Below are 17,209 nucleotides of genomic sequence, written 5' to 3'. Positions count from 1 at the left end.
CAAAGTGATGTTGTCACTTTGAGAGTGACAACGTCTCGGAGGTAAAGAAGGGCAGAGGTTGACCAATCTGTGAAAATCTGCGTGTAAAAATGATTGAACAAAATTTGCAAAGACTTTAAGTAGATCATACTTTACAGTACATAATATAATCAAATGATTCTAAGAACCTGGAGAAATCTCTGCAAGATTATATTGGATGCCCCTGATCTTCGGGCCCTCAGATGGCACTGCATTAAAAACAAGCATGATTCTGTGATTGACATCACTGCATGGGCTCAGCAATACTTCCAGAGATCACTATCTGAGAACACAGTTCGTCATGCCATCCAACAATGCTTGGTAAAGCTCTATCATGCAAAGAAGAAGCCATACAGTATCTGAGCATGATCCATAAATGAGGCCGTCTTCTCTGGGCCAGGGCTCATTTAAAATGGTCAGTCATAAACTGGAAAACAGTTCTGTGGTCAGACTGATTAAAATTTTACATTCTTTTTGGCAACCTTGTCCTCTGGACTAAAGAGGAGAGAGACCTTTCAGTTTGTTTCAGTGCTCAGTTCAAAAGCCTGCATCTCTGATGGTATGGGGGTGCATTAGTGTGTATAGAATGGGTGGCTTGCACATATGGAAAGGAACCATCAATGCTGAAAGATATCCAGGTCTTTTTCAGCAAAGGCCTTGCATATGCCAGCAGGACAATGCTAAACCACATACTGCATCTATGACAAGATCGTATCTTCGTGCTTAACTGACCTGCCTGAAGTCCAGACCTTTCACCATTCGAAAATATTTTGTGCATCTTGAAATGAAAATACAGCAAAAAAGACTCAGGACTGTTCCGCAGTTAGAATTCTACATCAGGCAAGAACTTGACAACATTCCTCTACCAAAACTCCAGCAACTGGTTTCCTTAGATCCCAGACGTTTATAAAGCCTTGTTAAAAGAATAGGGCATGATACACCGTGCTAAACGTGGCCCTGTCCCAAGTTTTTTGAGATGTGTTGCTGCCATCAATTTCAAAATTAACTTATTTTTTTCTTAAAATCATGCATATTCTCAGTTTAAACACTTGATATGTTTTCTATTCTCTATTGTGAATAAAATATGCGTTTATGAGATTGCAAATCATTGCATTCTGTTTTTATGTAGATTTTATACAGCGTCCCAACTTTTTTGGAATTGGGGCTGTATTTTGGAAAACATTCTTACTTTACAACATTTCTTCACACCTGCCTAAAACTTTTGCACAGCACTGTATGTGCTTTTGTTACTACAGCATTACAATCTGACAGTATAATCTTTGTACAATCAACATTAAATTGAATTCCAGGTATGGATATCTTATACATAGTTACGTTTTTCTAACTTGGACCTATGCATACACCATACCTGGCCAATGCCCGTGGAAGCAGGAAATCACTGAAGTAGACTTTGCTACTCCAGTGATCACCACTTGCTTCCCAAGCCGAGCGTCTGGCCTGTTGCATTCTGAACACAGGAGGTCGGCTGTTCAGCACGGGTGCCATTCAGGGAATGTATTATATTCTCATGGTGAATTCAAAATGTTCTTTAACCCCCCTGGCGGTATTCCTGAGTCTGGCTCGGGGTGGATTTTACATACCAAAAGCGGTATCCCCGAGCCAGACTCGGGCTTGCATCGCAGGATCCAGGAAGAGTTTACTTACCTTGTCCCCTGGATCCTGTGATGTCTCCCCGCTGTGATTGGCGAGCCGCTGTGTCTCGCTCGATTCACAGTGCCGAGCTCCGTTCCCTGCGAGCGTGGCGACGCACGGGGACGGAGTTCGGCGGTAAATTCAAAAGTGAAACACACAGTATAGATACAGCATACTGTAATCTTACAGATTACAGTACTGTATCAAATAACTACACATCCCCTTTGTCCCTAGTGGTCTGCCCAGTGTCCTGCATGCAGTTTTATATATATAAAACAGTTCTTTCTGCCAGGAAACTGGAGATTGTCCATAGCAACCAAAACTGTCTCTTTACATCAAAAGTGGTTTTAGACCAGCTAGAAAAAAGCGATAATAAATTATAATCACTTGCAGAATTGAGCGATAGTGATTTGTGGGGAGATCCGTCATCAAACACTAAAAGTAATAAAAGCTAAAATTCTGCAACTGAGCAAATTTCAGTGTTTTTGATTTGATTACATTATTATATAATTTTTATTATTATTATATTATTATGTGTTTTAATTATTTATAGTTATTTATTATATTATAATTTTTTATTTCGTTTTTCAAACTTTATCATACCCGGGATGTCTACTAGACTCTTGTTTGGACAGATTTAAGTGAACTATTCCTAAGAATTACAGGCCTACAATATGAAACGCCAAATTTCTATGCAAAATAATGGTACCGCTTTCAGCACCTAAAATCTGAAATAATCATACCACCAGGGAGGTTAAATGGTCGAAGTGCAGAGTATGTTCTCCAATCAGAGAACACTTTGCATTCATTTAGAAAATTGAAAGCATTCTTTAAATGGCGCCTGTGCCTGGTGGTCAGCATTGGACCCAGAAGCAAGTGGAAATTACTGTAGGAAGCAGTGTCTACCTCAGTGATTTCCAGCTTCTGAGGACATCGGTCAGGTATGGTAATATGGTTGTATGCTTATTGGCATACAAGCAAAAATAAATAGGAAGTAAGGGCATTATTTTGATTTTTTTTTAAGATGTGGTGTGATATTTTCTATAAAAATTTGAAGCCAAATGGTTCACCTACAGTGTGTGCTTATTTCCAATTTCACAATCACCATCTTTACTGCAGTGCTCAATTATAATCAATAAATTAACACTGTCATAACATTATTTTTTTTTCATAAAACTGTTTTAGTTATGAGACATTACATTCATCAAAAAATCCTCAGCTTTGCAGATCTTATCAGCCTAGCTGTCCGTTTTTTAAGATATTCAGGGGAAATATCAGCCCACGCCCTCTGTAGCTCTTCTGCGAGGTATGACTGGCTTGTAGGGAGTTTTTCTCTCAGTCTATACTAAAGCACTTCTCACAAAAACTCGATAAGGTTGAGAGCAGGCAAAGGTGCTAGCCTATCAGAGACAGTACTCTGGTTCACCATATCTTTACTAAATAGATTTTGCATAGCTTACAGGCATGCTGAAACTGACCCCAGTGTATAATGTGAACTTTACTATTAGGAAACTGGAAAATAGGCTTTGGAGTTACATGTGAATGATAAATGTTAAATAATTTAATAAGAAATAGTCATTTGCAAGATAGATTTTGTCTCAGATATAATTTTGCATCAATTGGATAGAACCTTGTTAAAAATGTATAAATACTTTATAAAAATGAAAAACGTTTCTTAAAAATTCAAATATGTATGATGTTTTCATACAACTTTGTAACTACTTCCTAAAAGTTGGCACTTGCAAAGGTTTAGGCATGACAGCACCAAACATTCCCCACCCACCCTGGGCCTAGCGATTTGTTGCCCAGGCACCAAACAGTACTTGTGTTGGGGACGCACACATTCCTTTAATACCTTAAATTTTACAGTTTTGGTAGGCAACCACTTAACCAAAGTTAAACTGATGCCACGTACACACAAGCGGACTTTTCAACCGGACTGGTCCGACGGTCTATCCAACAGACTTTCGGCGGACTTCCGAAGTACTTTCCTAACGAACGGACTTGCCTGCACACGATCACACCAAAGTCCGACGGATTCGTACGTGATGACGTACACCGGACTAAAATAAGGAAGTTGATAGCCAGTAGCCAATAGCTTCCCTAGCGTCAGTTTTAGTCCGTCGGACTAGCATACAGACGAGCGGATTTTTCGACCGGACTCAAGTCCGTCGGAAAGATTTGCAACATGTTTTTTTTTCTAGGTCCGTCAGACTTTTGGGAAAAAAAGTCCGCTGGAGCCCACACACGATCGAATTGTCCGACGGAGTCCGGTCCGCCAGACCAAGTCCGCCGGAAAGTCCGCTCGTGTGTACGCGGCATAAGGAACCATTCAGAGACTTTACTGAAGCACTGTCCTTACAATTTAATTTAGATGTCCAATTTATTTGTTTGCATTACCTAAAGTAGAACTGTGGCCAGGCTATGAACATTAAATTATTTAAATATTTTTAACATGAAGTAAAATACTTTAAATAAGCTCTCACTAACCTAGCTGCATGATGTAAAGCATGATCATTTTCTTCTTGTTAATCATTGCAAAGAACTGAATGTCCATAGGTTCTACCTTTATAGTAAATGTGTCAGAATGTCACCCAGTCAATACAGTACGTATGGGGACAAGGGGCATTGGTATAGTACACCTAATGTAGAATCCATCCTCTTTTCTAGTGACATCACAGCTTTTAAACTCTTTCAACTCCCTTAGAGCCTCATAAGTCCTGTAGAGTTTTCCATGCATTTTAGGGAGATCTGAATATGGACTGTCAAAAAATACGACAGCATCAACACATCCCAATATACGCAATCTTCCCTGGGATCTGCTTACAATATCTATCATTATGATTCCAGATAGAATAGCTTATGTAAAAAGAAAAAAAAGTGGTGCTTACATTTTTTGTGAAACATATTAATGATAGGTTTGCTTCAAATACAAGTTGAAGAGAGGCAACAGATGGGCTACCTCCCCCATTACTTCACTGCTACTTTAGAAAAGTGCCTTTTTTTACTCTTCAGGACACTGTGATGGTATTTTGCCAGCAGTTCTGCTTCTGATTTAACCTTTGACACACTAGTCAGGTTACGCTATGTAATTGGATGAAAAATGATTTCCAGGGAGTAAGGCATGTGTGTGTAGGCATGGTTTAAATACTGGAAATAATTAAATGGCTACAAAGTTCTTACCTTCTGCTTTTCATAACTGAGATTGTCACGCATGACGTCTCCAGACACAAGTTCTCCTTCAGCCACTTTTAGATGTGATTGCAATTCTGCTAGCTGTTGCTCTGCTTTCTTTGCTCTAAGGAATGCCTCTTGGTGCAGATCTGATTGGTGCTGTAGTTGGTCATTAAGTTTGCTCGCTCTGTTTTCCAACTGTGTGGCCACCTATAGAACACAACCGAGGAAAGGGCATGACGTGTAAAAAGAATTGGTAGCTTAGATGCACAAACATTGTTACTGCTAAAAACATTATAACATTAGCTAACATGAGTTCAAATTTACAAGGTTAAAATAGTTTTTTTAATTGTTGGTATGATCGACATTGGTTGGGGTAGTTTCTCCTTCTTCCTTCTCTGAACCTTGGACCTTTTTTTATAATTTGTGACTGAGCCTTGTGATTGGAATTTACCACTCATTTTTAATCCCTGCTAGGTCTTTGGATAATCGGCACAATTACAACACTCTGACACCTGGTAATATCCGCAGTGCAAGCCGATTTATATATTTTTATATCTGGCCTCTTCATTGCTCTTGTTTTTTTTAGTTACATTTGGGGGATATATTTATATCCCATCTCAGCACCCTTTCCCCCCACCCCCGGCAATATACTGTATGAACCTTTTTTCCCTTATTGGATATTACAAGGACCTGATTTTTCTCCTGCCTGTTCTTTCTTAGTTTTCCTTTCTGGTGTCCCCCCTCCTTTTTCCCTTCCCTTCTTCCTTTCCTCCTCCTCTTCCTTTCTAATAACATATTCTCTTCCTTTTTCTCTTCCTTTTCTTTTCTCTCTTCCTCCCCCCCCCCCCCCCCCCCGGTTTTCCTGTTCCAGTTTTCTCTCCGTGTTTACCCCACCTTTTTCATCTTTATTTTTATTGGTTGTAGTTATCCATATGGATATATTTTCACTGATGTAAAATCTTTCAAAATAATTTTCTTCCCTAGTGGCTATTGTAGTCCCCCATTACATGTTCTGTATTATTGTATGATATTATATTTTGATGACTAATATTCATATGCCTTTACTTTACCTTTAGATCTTATACTTTTTCCTCCTGATGAAGTGGTTATAATCCAAGAAACATGTAGAGGATGTTCATGTACTGAGGAATACTACAGCTTCTATGCTCCACCACGGAGTATATCTAGTACCAGTGCAACATATTTGTGTAGTGTTTTATCTATATATGACGTTTTTGTTATTATATGTATCTGGATACTATGTTTTAAATGGAAATCCTGTACCAATAAAATATTTGTTTTATTTGACGTGTAATTTGTCCAGGGTACCGAGATAGTCCATCATTTTTTCTTCCCCCATTCACACCTAAAGTTTACACCTGTCTTTTAAGACACGTTTTTCAGTATTTTCATACTTTATATGTTAGCTCCAATAACTAATAAAATAATATATTAAAAAAATTAAACAAAACCAATTTTAGCCAGGGTATTAGGCTGTTGTAGGATTGCATGTGGCAGTCTGTAATTTTTTTTCTTTTTTTGCATTTCAAATGCAATATTTATTTATTTTTTTCATTGCTTCACTTATTGTTTTTAGTTTCTATTTACTTTTTGCACCAGTATATGCATACCTCCAGAGTGTCTATTAGTTCTCATTATTGCTATACCACAAGTGAAGTTCCTGTCTATTGTTGCTTATCAGGGGTTTGGACTTATGCAACACTGTCACATATGCATTTTTTCACTTACTTATTCCTCTGCCACTTGTAGACCCTCATCTCCATGTTTAAGCTCCGGGAGTGGGGCGGAACATGTTGGAGACATGGTCTGGATGAATCAGCCGCGGCTGCTTTTACCTGCTTACTAGGGATGGGCCGAACAGACCACTGTTTTGTTCACACCAGAACTTTCGAACACCGCGAAAGTTCGGACCCGAATAACGAACCCCATTAAAGTCAATGGGACCCGAACATCAAAAATCCAAAAGTGCCCATTTTGAAGGCTTATATGCAAGTAATTTGGCATACAATGGTTATTGGGGTCCGGGTCCTGCCCTGGGGGACATTTATCAATAAAAAAAAGTTTGTGAAAAACTTCATTTTTAAATGAGCAGTGATTTTTTTATTTTTTAAAGTGAAAGCCTAAAAATGAAAAATTCCTTTCAATACAGTGCCTGGGGGTCCCCTTAGTCTACCTGTAAAGTGGCAAATCTGTACCATATCTAGAATCAGCTGCAGCAATAATTGCATTTAAAAAGCCAAAGAAATGACATTTTCCCTGCAAGCTGCCTTTATTTTGCTCAGCAACAGCCTGTGTTGTCAGTGTGTATGATGAGGCCACAATGCAGTGCACTGGAAACAAGATTAGAGATTTTTTGGATACATTCTGGTGTCACTTTGACTTTGTATAGAAGTAACGGGTGCGTAAAAATTGGTCTTTGGGTGTCGGTGGCGCCTTCCCATCATAACCCTATAGAGGTAATCTTGATGAAAGCAAGAATTGGTCTTGCTGTAAAAAATTGCAATGATATGCACCTGTCAAACAGATGCAGAAAAATTGGTCTTAGGGTGTCGGTGGCGCCTTCCCACCGTAACCCTATAGAGCAGCGGTTCTCAACCTGGGGGTCGCGACCCCCTGGGGGGTCGATTGCCGATTTGCCAGGGGGTCACAAATGCTGGCCGAGACGGACCCGAAGATACTGTGTTACGCTGGAGTCTGTCCGTCTCGGCCAGCGAGATGTCACTTCCGGTAGAGGAGAGACCGCGCGGAAGTGACGTTCCGTCAGTGCCATCTTGGTACTCTCGTCCGCAGTGAGGCTACACTTAGAAGTCGGCAAGCGGACATCTTTTTACACCCACCGAAGTCCGCTTGCTGAGGATGAGTCTACCAAGATGGCGGCGACGACATGTCTTTTCCGGTTAACACAGACGGCTTACTGATTCTAACGGAACACCAGTGATTTGGTAAGGCAGAGATACTAATTAATAAAAGCATTTCTGTACATCAATTGCCGCCACTATGCCATCAAACGCAGCCACTGTGCCCATCAATTGACGCCACTGTGCCCATCAATTGCCGCCACTGTGCCATCAAACGCAGCCACTATGCCATGAAACGCCGCCACTGTGCCATCAAATGCAGCCACTGTGCCATCAAACGCAGCCACTGTGCCATCAAGCGCCGCCACTGTGCCCATCAATTGTCGCCACTGTGGCATCAAATGTAGCCACTGTGCCCATCAATTGCCGCCACTGTGCCCATCAATTGCCGCCACTGTGCCATCAAACGCAGCCACTGTGCCTTCAAACGCTGCCACTGTGCCATCAAATGCTGCCACTGTGCCATCAAACGCCGCCACTGTGCCATCAAACGCCGCCACTGTGCCATCAAATGCAGCCACTGTGCCATCAAACGCCGCCACTGTGCCATCAAACGCAGCCACTGTGCCGTCAAATGCAGCCATTGTGCCCATCAATTTCCGCCACTGTGCCATCAAATGCAGCCACTGTGCCCATCAATTGTCGCCACTGTGCCATCAAATGCAGCCACTGTGCCCATCAATTGTCGCCACTGTGTCCATCAAACGCAGTCACTGTGCCCATCAAATGCAGCCACTGTGCCCATCAATTGTCGCCACTGTGTCCATCAAACGCAGTCACTGTGTCCATCAAATGCAGCCACTGTGCCCATCAATTGTCGCCACTGTGCCCATCAAACGCAGCCACTGTGCCCATCAAATGCTGCCCCCGTGCCATATCAATGCTCCCACAGTGCCCCGCCGCCCACCCGCCGTCTGCCCGGAACTTACCCTGTCTCTCGGTGGGGCATTTTATACATTTTAACTTATATGTTAAATAAATATTTTGCTCTGTATATTACAGATTGTTTTTGTGATTAATCACTACGCTTTAAGATGTTAAATTTGTAGGAATGAAAATACATCCTGCATATCAGATATTTATATTTCGATTCATAACAGTCGCAAAATGACAGCACTGAAATGACCAACGAAAATAATTTTACTGTTAGGGGTCCCCACAACTTGGGAAATTTTATCAAGGGGTCACGGCACTAGAAAGGTTGAGAACCACTGCTATAGAGGTACTCTTGATGAAAGCAAGATTTGGCCTTGCTGTAAAAAACTGCAATGATATGCACCTGTCAAACAGATGCAGAAAAATTGGTCTTAGGGTGTCGGTGGCGCCTTCCCACCGTAACCCTATAGAGGTAATCTTGATGAAAGCAAGAATTGGCCTTGCTGTAAAAAACTGCAATGATATGCACCTGTCAAACAGGTGCAGAAAAATTACTCTTTGGGTGTCAGGTGCACCTTCCCACCGTACCCCTATAGAGCTCTTGATGAAGGCAAAAAAAATTGCAATGATATGCACCTGTCAAACAAGTGTAGAAAAATTGGTCTTTGGGTGTCGGTGGCGCCTTCCCACCATAACCCTATAGAGGTACTCTTGATGAAAGCAAGAATTGGCCTTGCTGTAAAAAATTCCTCAAGAGATTTTATCTTCTGCACTCTCTGTGGGGACGGGATGAGTTATGAGACCTTCCCCTTATAACGGTGGTCAAGGAGGGTTGCTAGCCAGTAATCATCCTTCTCCTTTATACCACGTATTCTTGGGTCCTTTCGCAGGCTTTCGGTTGCCCATGCGTCTCAAATTTGCAGAGGCTTAAGAAGCAGACTCCTCGGGGTCACTCGGGGTTGGAAAGCCATCGCTTACAGATTGACGCATGTCTTCCACTTCTTCAAAGCCTATGAAAGTGCCAGAATCCTCCTCCTCATCCTCCTCCCATCTCTCCTCCTGTGTGTTCTGTTATATAGGAATGATGGTGTCTGGATAAAGTGGGCCTTGAGAGGAAAGGAAGTCCTCCTCTTCCTTCTGCTGCTCTGCCTTCAGTGCCCTGTCCATAATGCCACGCAGAGTCTGCTCCAGCAGAAACACAACAGGGATTGTGTCACTGATGCATGCACTGTCATGGCTCACCATCCTTGTGGCCTCCTCAAATGGTGACAATACAGTGCATGCATCCTTAATGATCAGCCATTGGCATGGGGAAAAAAAGCCAAGGTGGCCTGAGACTGTCGTATTCACACAGGTACTCGTTGACGGCCCTCTGCTGCATCTATAGCTGCTGCAGCATTGACAAAGTCGAGTTCCACCTGGTGGGCATGTCACAAATCAGGCGGTTTATGAGCAGGTGGATTTCCCTCTGAATTTCAGCCAACCGAGCACTGGCTGTGTATGACTGCCTGAAATGGCTACAGACTCTTCTGGCCAGCTTTAGCACATCTTACAACCCTGGGTACGTATTTAGGAAACACTGCACCACCAAACTGAGGACATGTGCCAGGCATGGCACATGTGTCAACTTTCCCTGTCTAATGGCGGACAGGAGGTTTAAGCCATTATCGCACACCACCATTCCTGGCTCCAGCTGGTGTGGTGTGAACCACCTCTGGGCCTGTCCCTGAAGAGCGGCAAGAATCTCTGCTCCGGTGTGGTTCCTGTCCCCTAAACACACCAGCTGAAGCACTGCATGGCACCTTTTAACCTGACTCTGGGAATAAGCCTGTGAACGCTTAGGGGTACCTGATGTTCATAGGACAATTCTGCAGAGGAGGGCATGGAGGTGGTGGAGGAGGAGGAGAAGGATGGGGTAGAGCTCACAGGTCTGGCATCATCACCACCAGCTATGTGGAGATGTGGGGACACAACAAGCTGCAGCACTGAGCCTTGTCCTGCATCCTTTTGAGTTGCAAGCAGCGTTACCCAGTGTGCTGTGAACAAAATATATCGTCCCTGTCCATGCTTGCTGGACCACGTGTCAGCAGTAAGCTGGATTTTACTGCTGACTGCCTTGCCCAATTATGCCAGAACATTCCTTTCCACATGATGGTAGAGAGATGGAACAGCCTTAAGTGAAAAGTAGTAGTGGCTGAGAACCTGCCATTGTGGTACAGCACATTGTGCGAATTCACAGAAGGGGGCAGAATCCACCAGGCTGAAAGGCAAAAGTTGGAGAGCCAACAGCTTTGACAAGCATGCATTTAGATGTCGGGCCTTTTGGGTGGCAGGGACTGTATTTTTTTTTCCCGCTGCAGCAGATGGGGCAGAGAAATTTACAGTCTACAGCTGGTGGTGTGCTGCTGGCAGATGTGCTGCTAGGACCTGGGACACCCTGTGCTATACCATCATCCCAGTCAGTGGAGGCTGCTGAGAGGTAATGATTCGGTATAGCAGGGGCAGACTGAAGTGGGTAAGGAGGAGGAGGAGGGACAGATTTGTGCCCCTTTTGTGTGGCTTTTAGGTGCTCTTGCCAATGGGCTGAGTGGTTGGACGTTAAATGCCTTGTTAAGCATGTGGTACCCGGAAGGATTTCCCTGCCCTTGCTGCTGACAATTGGGAAGAAGGAATCCAACAGTATATTCCCCTGATGGTCTCAGTGAAGGATAGGTATATCCAACTCAGATTCCTTCACAGGGCATATTACACGCCACAGCGACTCTCTAGAATCAACCCAACTCAAACAGATAGATGCCCCAAGTGCAATGATGAGCTGGGTACCTTTCTACATGTTGTCTGGTCTTGCCCTGTTAAACAACAATTCTGGTCGGAAGTAGTAGATGTTATCAACTCAGTAGGCCATCTCCATATAGAAAAGAATCCGATTGTTCTGCTTCTGGGAGTATGTGACAATATCACACAAGAGACTGTTTGGGTTCTATACCTCATTCTATGCTAGAAAGACTATACTAATTAAATGGAAGCAGCCCGAACCTCTGCAACTTTATAAACTCACATATATAACCGTAAATGCCCTAAAAAGTTCAAGAAGATCTGGGGGGCATGGGCTAAGCAATAAAGACCCACATGACCTGATCGTACTCCTGGCGATTTCCCCCTCCCTCTCTCTCCTCCCCTCTCTCTCCTCCCCCCCCCCCCCTACTCTCCTCACCCCCCTCCCCTTCTTTCCTTTTAATCCTCCACATCGATACAATTAGACTCCTTAGAAATATTACAACATCCTAGCTCAACTTAAAAGCTAAGGGTACAAATATGTAGATGATATGACTCAAAACCAATATGAGCATTATTATTTGTCTTTTACAAACTGATGTAAAAGTATAATTGTAATACAATCCATTCTATCCTAAGATATTTGATTGCTCCATGTACGGCACTATTCACTAAGATTGTAAGTATGTATTGTACAGCTGCAATATGTTTTTCTATGATGTATGTTTAATCTCCCCGGTGGTATGATTATTTCGGATTTTAGGTGCCGAAAGCGGTACAATTATTTTGCATGGAAATTTGGCGTTTTATATTGTAGGCCTGTAATTCTTAACAATAACACACTTATATCTGTCCAAACAAGAGTCTAGTAGATATCCCAGGTATGATGAAGTTTGAAACACAAAAACATAAATTATAATATAATAAATAAATATAAATAATTAAAAAAAATAATAATATAATAATAATAAAATAAATTTCCCCACAATTCACTATCGCTCAATTCTGCAAGTGTTCTAATTTACTATCGCTGTTTTCTAGCTGATCTAAAGCCACTTTTGACGTAAAGGGACACTTTTTGGTTGCTATGGACAATCTCCAGTTTCCAAGCAGAAAGAACAGTATATATAATATAAAACTGCATGCAGGGCATGGGCCAAAGCACTGGGGACAAAAGGGATGTGAAATAATTTCATACAGTACTGTAATCTGTAAGATTACAGTACTGTATGTGTTATGATTTTTACATTTTTTGAATTTGCCGCCAGGCTCCGCCCCCGTGCACCGCGCCACTCGCAGGGAACGGAGCCTGGCATGGAGAGGCTTCGGAGGAGACAGAGCCCGCAGACACAGCGAGGGACATCGAAGGATCCTGGGGACAAGGTAAGTAACGCCGCACCAGGATCCTGCAATGTAATCCCGAGTGTGGCTCGGGGGTTACTGCTAATGGGAATGAAATTTAACCCCAAGCCACACTCGGGATTATCGTCAGGGAGGCTACATGTTTCTCCTTTTGAAGACATATAAAAACTTTTCTATTAAAAAAAAAAAAAAAGAAGCATGTGGTACCCAAATGGTTGGTGTTTTTCCCACGTTTGATGTGCCTGAGACACAGTTTGCAGATAGCAACAGTGCGATCTGCTGCAGATGTGCGGAAAAAAGCCCAGACAGCTGAGCTATGGGGAGTGGGCCGGGAGATAACAGTTGCAGAATGTGATGGAATAGGGTGGCTGCTCTCTACTCTTTCTTGAAGTCGGCCTCCTTGGGGTTGTGCCACCTCATCTTCAGTTTCCTCCTCTGCTCTATCTGGCACCCAAGTCACATCAGTGACATCATCATCATCATCATCTCCATCTCCTCCATCTTCATCATGACCACTGGAAACAACAACAGTGTTCCTCCCTCTCTCTAGGCCCATGTTCCTGTCATCCTCAACCTCAGAACCAACATCTGAATCCAGTAATGGCTGGGCATCATCAAGGAGCAAGTGGCTGAAGCTGTGGTCAAATAACTCAGCTGAATCCTCAATGGCTGATGTTGGGGCTATGGCAGGAATAGATGTGGACAAGGAGGCAGGTTTATCCACTTTGGTAACTGCAGGGGACTGCACACTTGTCTCTGCTTGCGTGATAGAGGATGAGGAGGATGAGGAAGGTTTAGTAAGCCAGTCCACCACCTCCTCTGCATGCTGTGGCTGGATAGCACGGGCAAACTCACTAAACAGAGGAAATGATGCCCTGCCTGAGGACTGACCATCACGTCCACCTTTGCCTGTGGACACACTTGTTGATGGCCCCCTTACAGTGCCAAGGGAATGTTTGCCTCTCCTTGTTGTCCTCCCGGACATTATTGGGAGGGAGGGGGTGGTGCTTATAAGCAAATGTAAAGAAGAAGTTGAAATCTGTATGTAGATGCACTTTAATCAATGTAAAGAGGTGTTTGGCGCACTTTAATTTGAGTACTCACACTACACAGACACACTCCCCAGATACACTATAATATACTGCAATATAATGTGCCAAATGTACGCACAGAACTATATGGCGATAACTTGGCAGTAATGCACAAAGAAGTAAATGGCGTTAAACGCAGTAATGCACACAAAACTATATGGCGTTAAACTGGCAGTAACGCACACAGAACTATATGGCATTAAACCGGCAGTAGCGCACACAGAATTAAATGGCGTTAAACTGGCAGTAATGCACACAGAACTATATGGCATTAAACTGGCAACAACACACACAGATTTAAATGGCGTTAAACTGGCAGTAACGCACAAAACTATATGGCATTAAACTGGCAGTAACGCACACAGAACTATATGGCATTAAATTGGCAGTAACTCACACAAAACTATATGGCAGTAAACTGGCAGTAACGCAAACAGAACTATATGGCATTAAACTGGCAGTAACGCACACAGAAGAAAATGGCAATAAACTGCAGTAATGCAATCAAATAGACTGTGTTCAACCATCACTACACTGACGCTATCTGAGCTGTACGTACTCTAGCTGCACACTATGCAAAGCTGAATGATGGTCCTCCTCACTACACTCACATTATCCCTTGACTGACACTAAACTAATATTCTACACTGACAATTGAAGAAAAATAGCACAGTATAGCACACTAATTAATTAATAGCACTGAACAGAGCCCTGTTCTATCTCTCTCCACACCTAAATCACACTGAAAATTGCTGCCACTGAAAGAATACATTTATACTGTGGGGTGGGAATGACCCATGATTGGATAAAGTCATGATGACAGTGTCCAATTATGACTCTGACAGTGCTCTGTGCCCTGATTGGCTAAACATTTCACTGCTTCAGCCAATCAGGGCTTGCAATGCACTGTTCAGCGCTGCAATGCATTGTGGTCAGTTAGGGGGGGCCAACAAACGGGTCGAACGACATGTTTGTTTGGCTGTTCGGTGAACGTCCTAACAGCGAAAGTTCGTCCCGAACTTATGCTCGGGCCGAACCGTTCACCCATCCCTACGGCTTACCACTCCCAGTTAAAGTGTGCGGCGATTTGGCAGCACATAAACTTTGGGTTATACCCCTTTTCTGCTCTATCCAAATGCATTGTATAAAAAATGGTCTAGAGTTGAGATTTATGTTGAGATGGAAAAATATTCAAACATGGATTTTTAAAGTGCGTCTATAATTAAAACTTTTATTCTTCTAGTTTTGGATAGAGCAGGAAAAGGACCCCTGTCAGGTGTCGATGCTGTATGGTCCTCAATTAGAGAAATGTGTATGCTGTTGTTGGAAAGTTTCCTTCCCTTACTGTCTGATGAAAAAGGTCCTTGGGACACTGAGAAAGGGGACATTTCTCTTGGAGAGCACTAAAACCAGACAGGGGTACTAATCCTTCCCCGCTCCATTCAAATACAGTATATTGTATAAAAAGGTCTAAAGTTGTGATTTATATTGAAATGGAATAATATTCAGTTTTTTTAAAAGTGTATCTACAATCAAAACTTTATTTTCTAGTTTTGAATGGAGCAGGAAAGGGTTTGAAACCCTGACAGGATTCATTGCAGAACAGGACTCCATTAGAGAGATTTGTCTATGCTGTTTATGGAAAGTTTTTTTTCCTTCCTGCCTGGTGAAAAGGTTGTCCCTGGGACAGTGATGTCGGGACATCTCTCAAATGGAGTCTTGGACAGCACTAAAACCAAACAGTGGTACTAAACCTTCTCTTTCCACTTTATCAAAATATAAAAATGCCTACAGATATGCTTTATGTCCCTTCTTTCATATGGGTTGGATCTGTCCACTGATTCCCTGCTGATCAGTGTAGAGCAGGCGGATGATAGGTTTGTGTCTGCTCAGTTTCTGCGGGGCGGACACAGACAGAGCCGTTCTGCTCTATGGGCTGCTGGATGTAAACTGACGTTTATACCTGACTGCCCTCCAATCTGTCCTTTTGTGGGTTTTTTTTTAAAGCCCAGATCGGACTGGAGGTAGGCGAGTGTATGCACAAGTCCATTTACACCCGCTGGTCCATGGGGTGAAAGGACCATCTGATCAGGTCCTCCTGAAAAACTGACAGGCAGATCTGATCGGAATGGTTGTGTGAAAGGTGCCTAAATGCAGGGCTTTTTTTCAGTGGGAACGCGGGGGAACGCAGTTCCGGCACCTCCAGCACTGAATGTATTCTATGGCAAAGTGTGCTGGAGAGTCATTTGATGCTGACTGCTGGGGGATCTATTGTCACTGGGGATCTATTTTTTGTGGGGGTCTATTGTTGCTGGGGTGGTATTTTGTTGCGGGGCATCCATTGTTGCCGGGGGGAGGTCTGTCGTTGTGTGTGGGGCATCTATTGTTGCTGTGGTGGGGTCTGTTGCTGCTTGGGTGGGGTCTATCTATCAGGCAGAACGGATCTTAGGGGTATAGGTGTACCCAGACTTGAGGCTACATGGGAAATGAGGATCTTGGGGTCTCTGTGTATTACTATTGTGGATACAGAAATTTCTCTCTCTATCTCTAAACGTTATCGCTATCGCCAAGATTCCTCATGTACATGCATGGTGATGTCTCTCCAACCATTGCCATCATTTTACTTACTCCTATTATGAAAGTACAGAGTTTACAAAGCAAATTTCAACATTTCTTTTAAATTGAAACTCTAAATACATGGCCTTTAAATGATATACAAAAAAAGGATTTATTTTACATATTATGTTGCCATCTTCTGGACACTAGACAGAAATGCATACTTGCCTTTTTCAATCCTAAAATAGCACAAATGTCGAGGCAGTTGAAAAAAAGAAGTAGCGGTAAAGGAAGATTGTGTTTGTTTGCAGTATGTAAAGAAATTAGTCAACAAGTCAAAGCTTCTCAAAGAGGACCTGTCATCTTATAGTTTACAGTTGTATTAAACCCTCCGCATTTTTAGTGTAACACAGCGAACACAATAAAATAAAAATTCCCCAGTAGACTATTTGTTACCCCAGCACTTGCAGTTTTCAGGCTGAGTTCACACTATGTGCGGAGTGGCTTGCAGCAGGGGTCCAGTGTGTCCCTGTTCACCGTTTAAGGGGCAAATCAAGTCTCAATTTTTTCCTGAATTCGAACCTGAAACTGAGCCAAAGACGCACAGGACCCTTCTGCTGTGTGCTCCGCGGCCGCCCCGGAGATGTGTGAACCGGCTCCATTGCGAGCCGGTCACACTCTCCTGTCATGCGAATTGGATGTGGGGAAACCAGCTTTCAATTTGTATGAACCCAGCCTCAATGCTGTTTGTTTCTGCTCTCTCAGTGATGCTTCCCTAAACTTCTGGTTGTCACTAGAAACAGTGGACAGTGCATTTAGAGC

The 17,209-nt window shown here is 42.9% G+C and overlaps 1 protein-coding gene across 1 annotated transcript in view; it reads right to left on the bottom strand.

Moving 5' to 3' along the window:
* Nucleotides 1-17,209, bottom strand: part of CCDC170 (coiled-coil domain containing 170) — a 128,711-nt gene that overhangs the window by 43,377 nt on the left and 68,125 nt on the right. Inside the window, exon 9 of the mRNA XM_073627827.1 lies at nucleotides 4,855-5,055. Coding sequence (XP_073483928.1) covers nucleotides 4,855-5,055 — 201 coding nt within the window. The remainder of the gene's footprint in view (nucleotides 1-4,854; nucleotides 5,056-17,209) is intronic.

This window comes from Aquarana catesbeiana, linkage group LG04 (assembly GCF_042186555.1).
Source record: "Aquarana catesbeiana isolate 2022-GZ linkage group LG04, ASM4218655v1, whole genome shotgun sequence".
In the NCBI taxonomy this organism is placed as follows: domain Eukaryota; kingdom Metazoa; phylum Chordata; class Amphibia; order Anura; family Ranidae; genus Aquarana; species Aquarana catesbeiana.
This window is presented reverse-complemented; position numbering and strand designations above follow the sequence as displayed.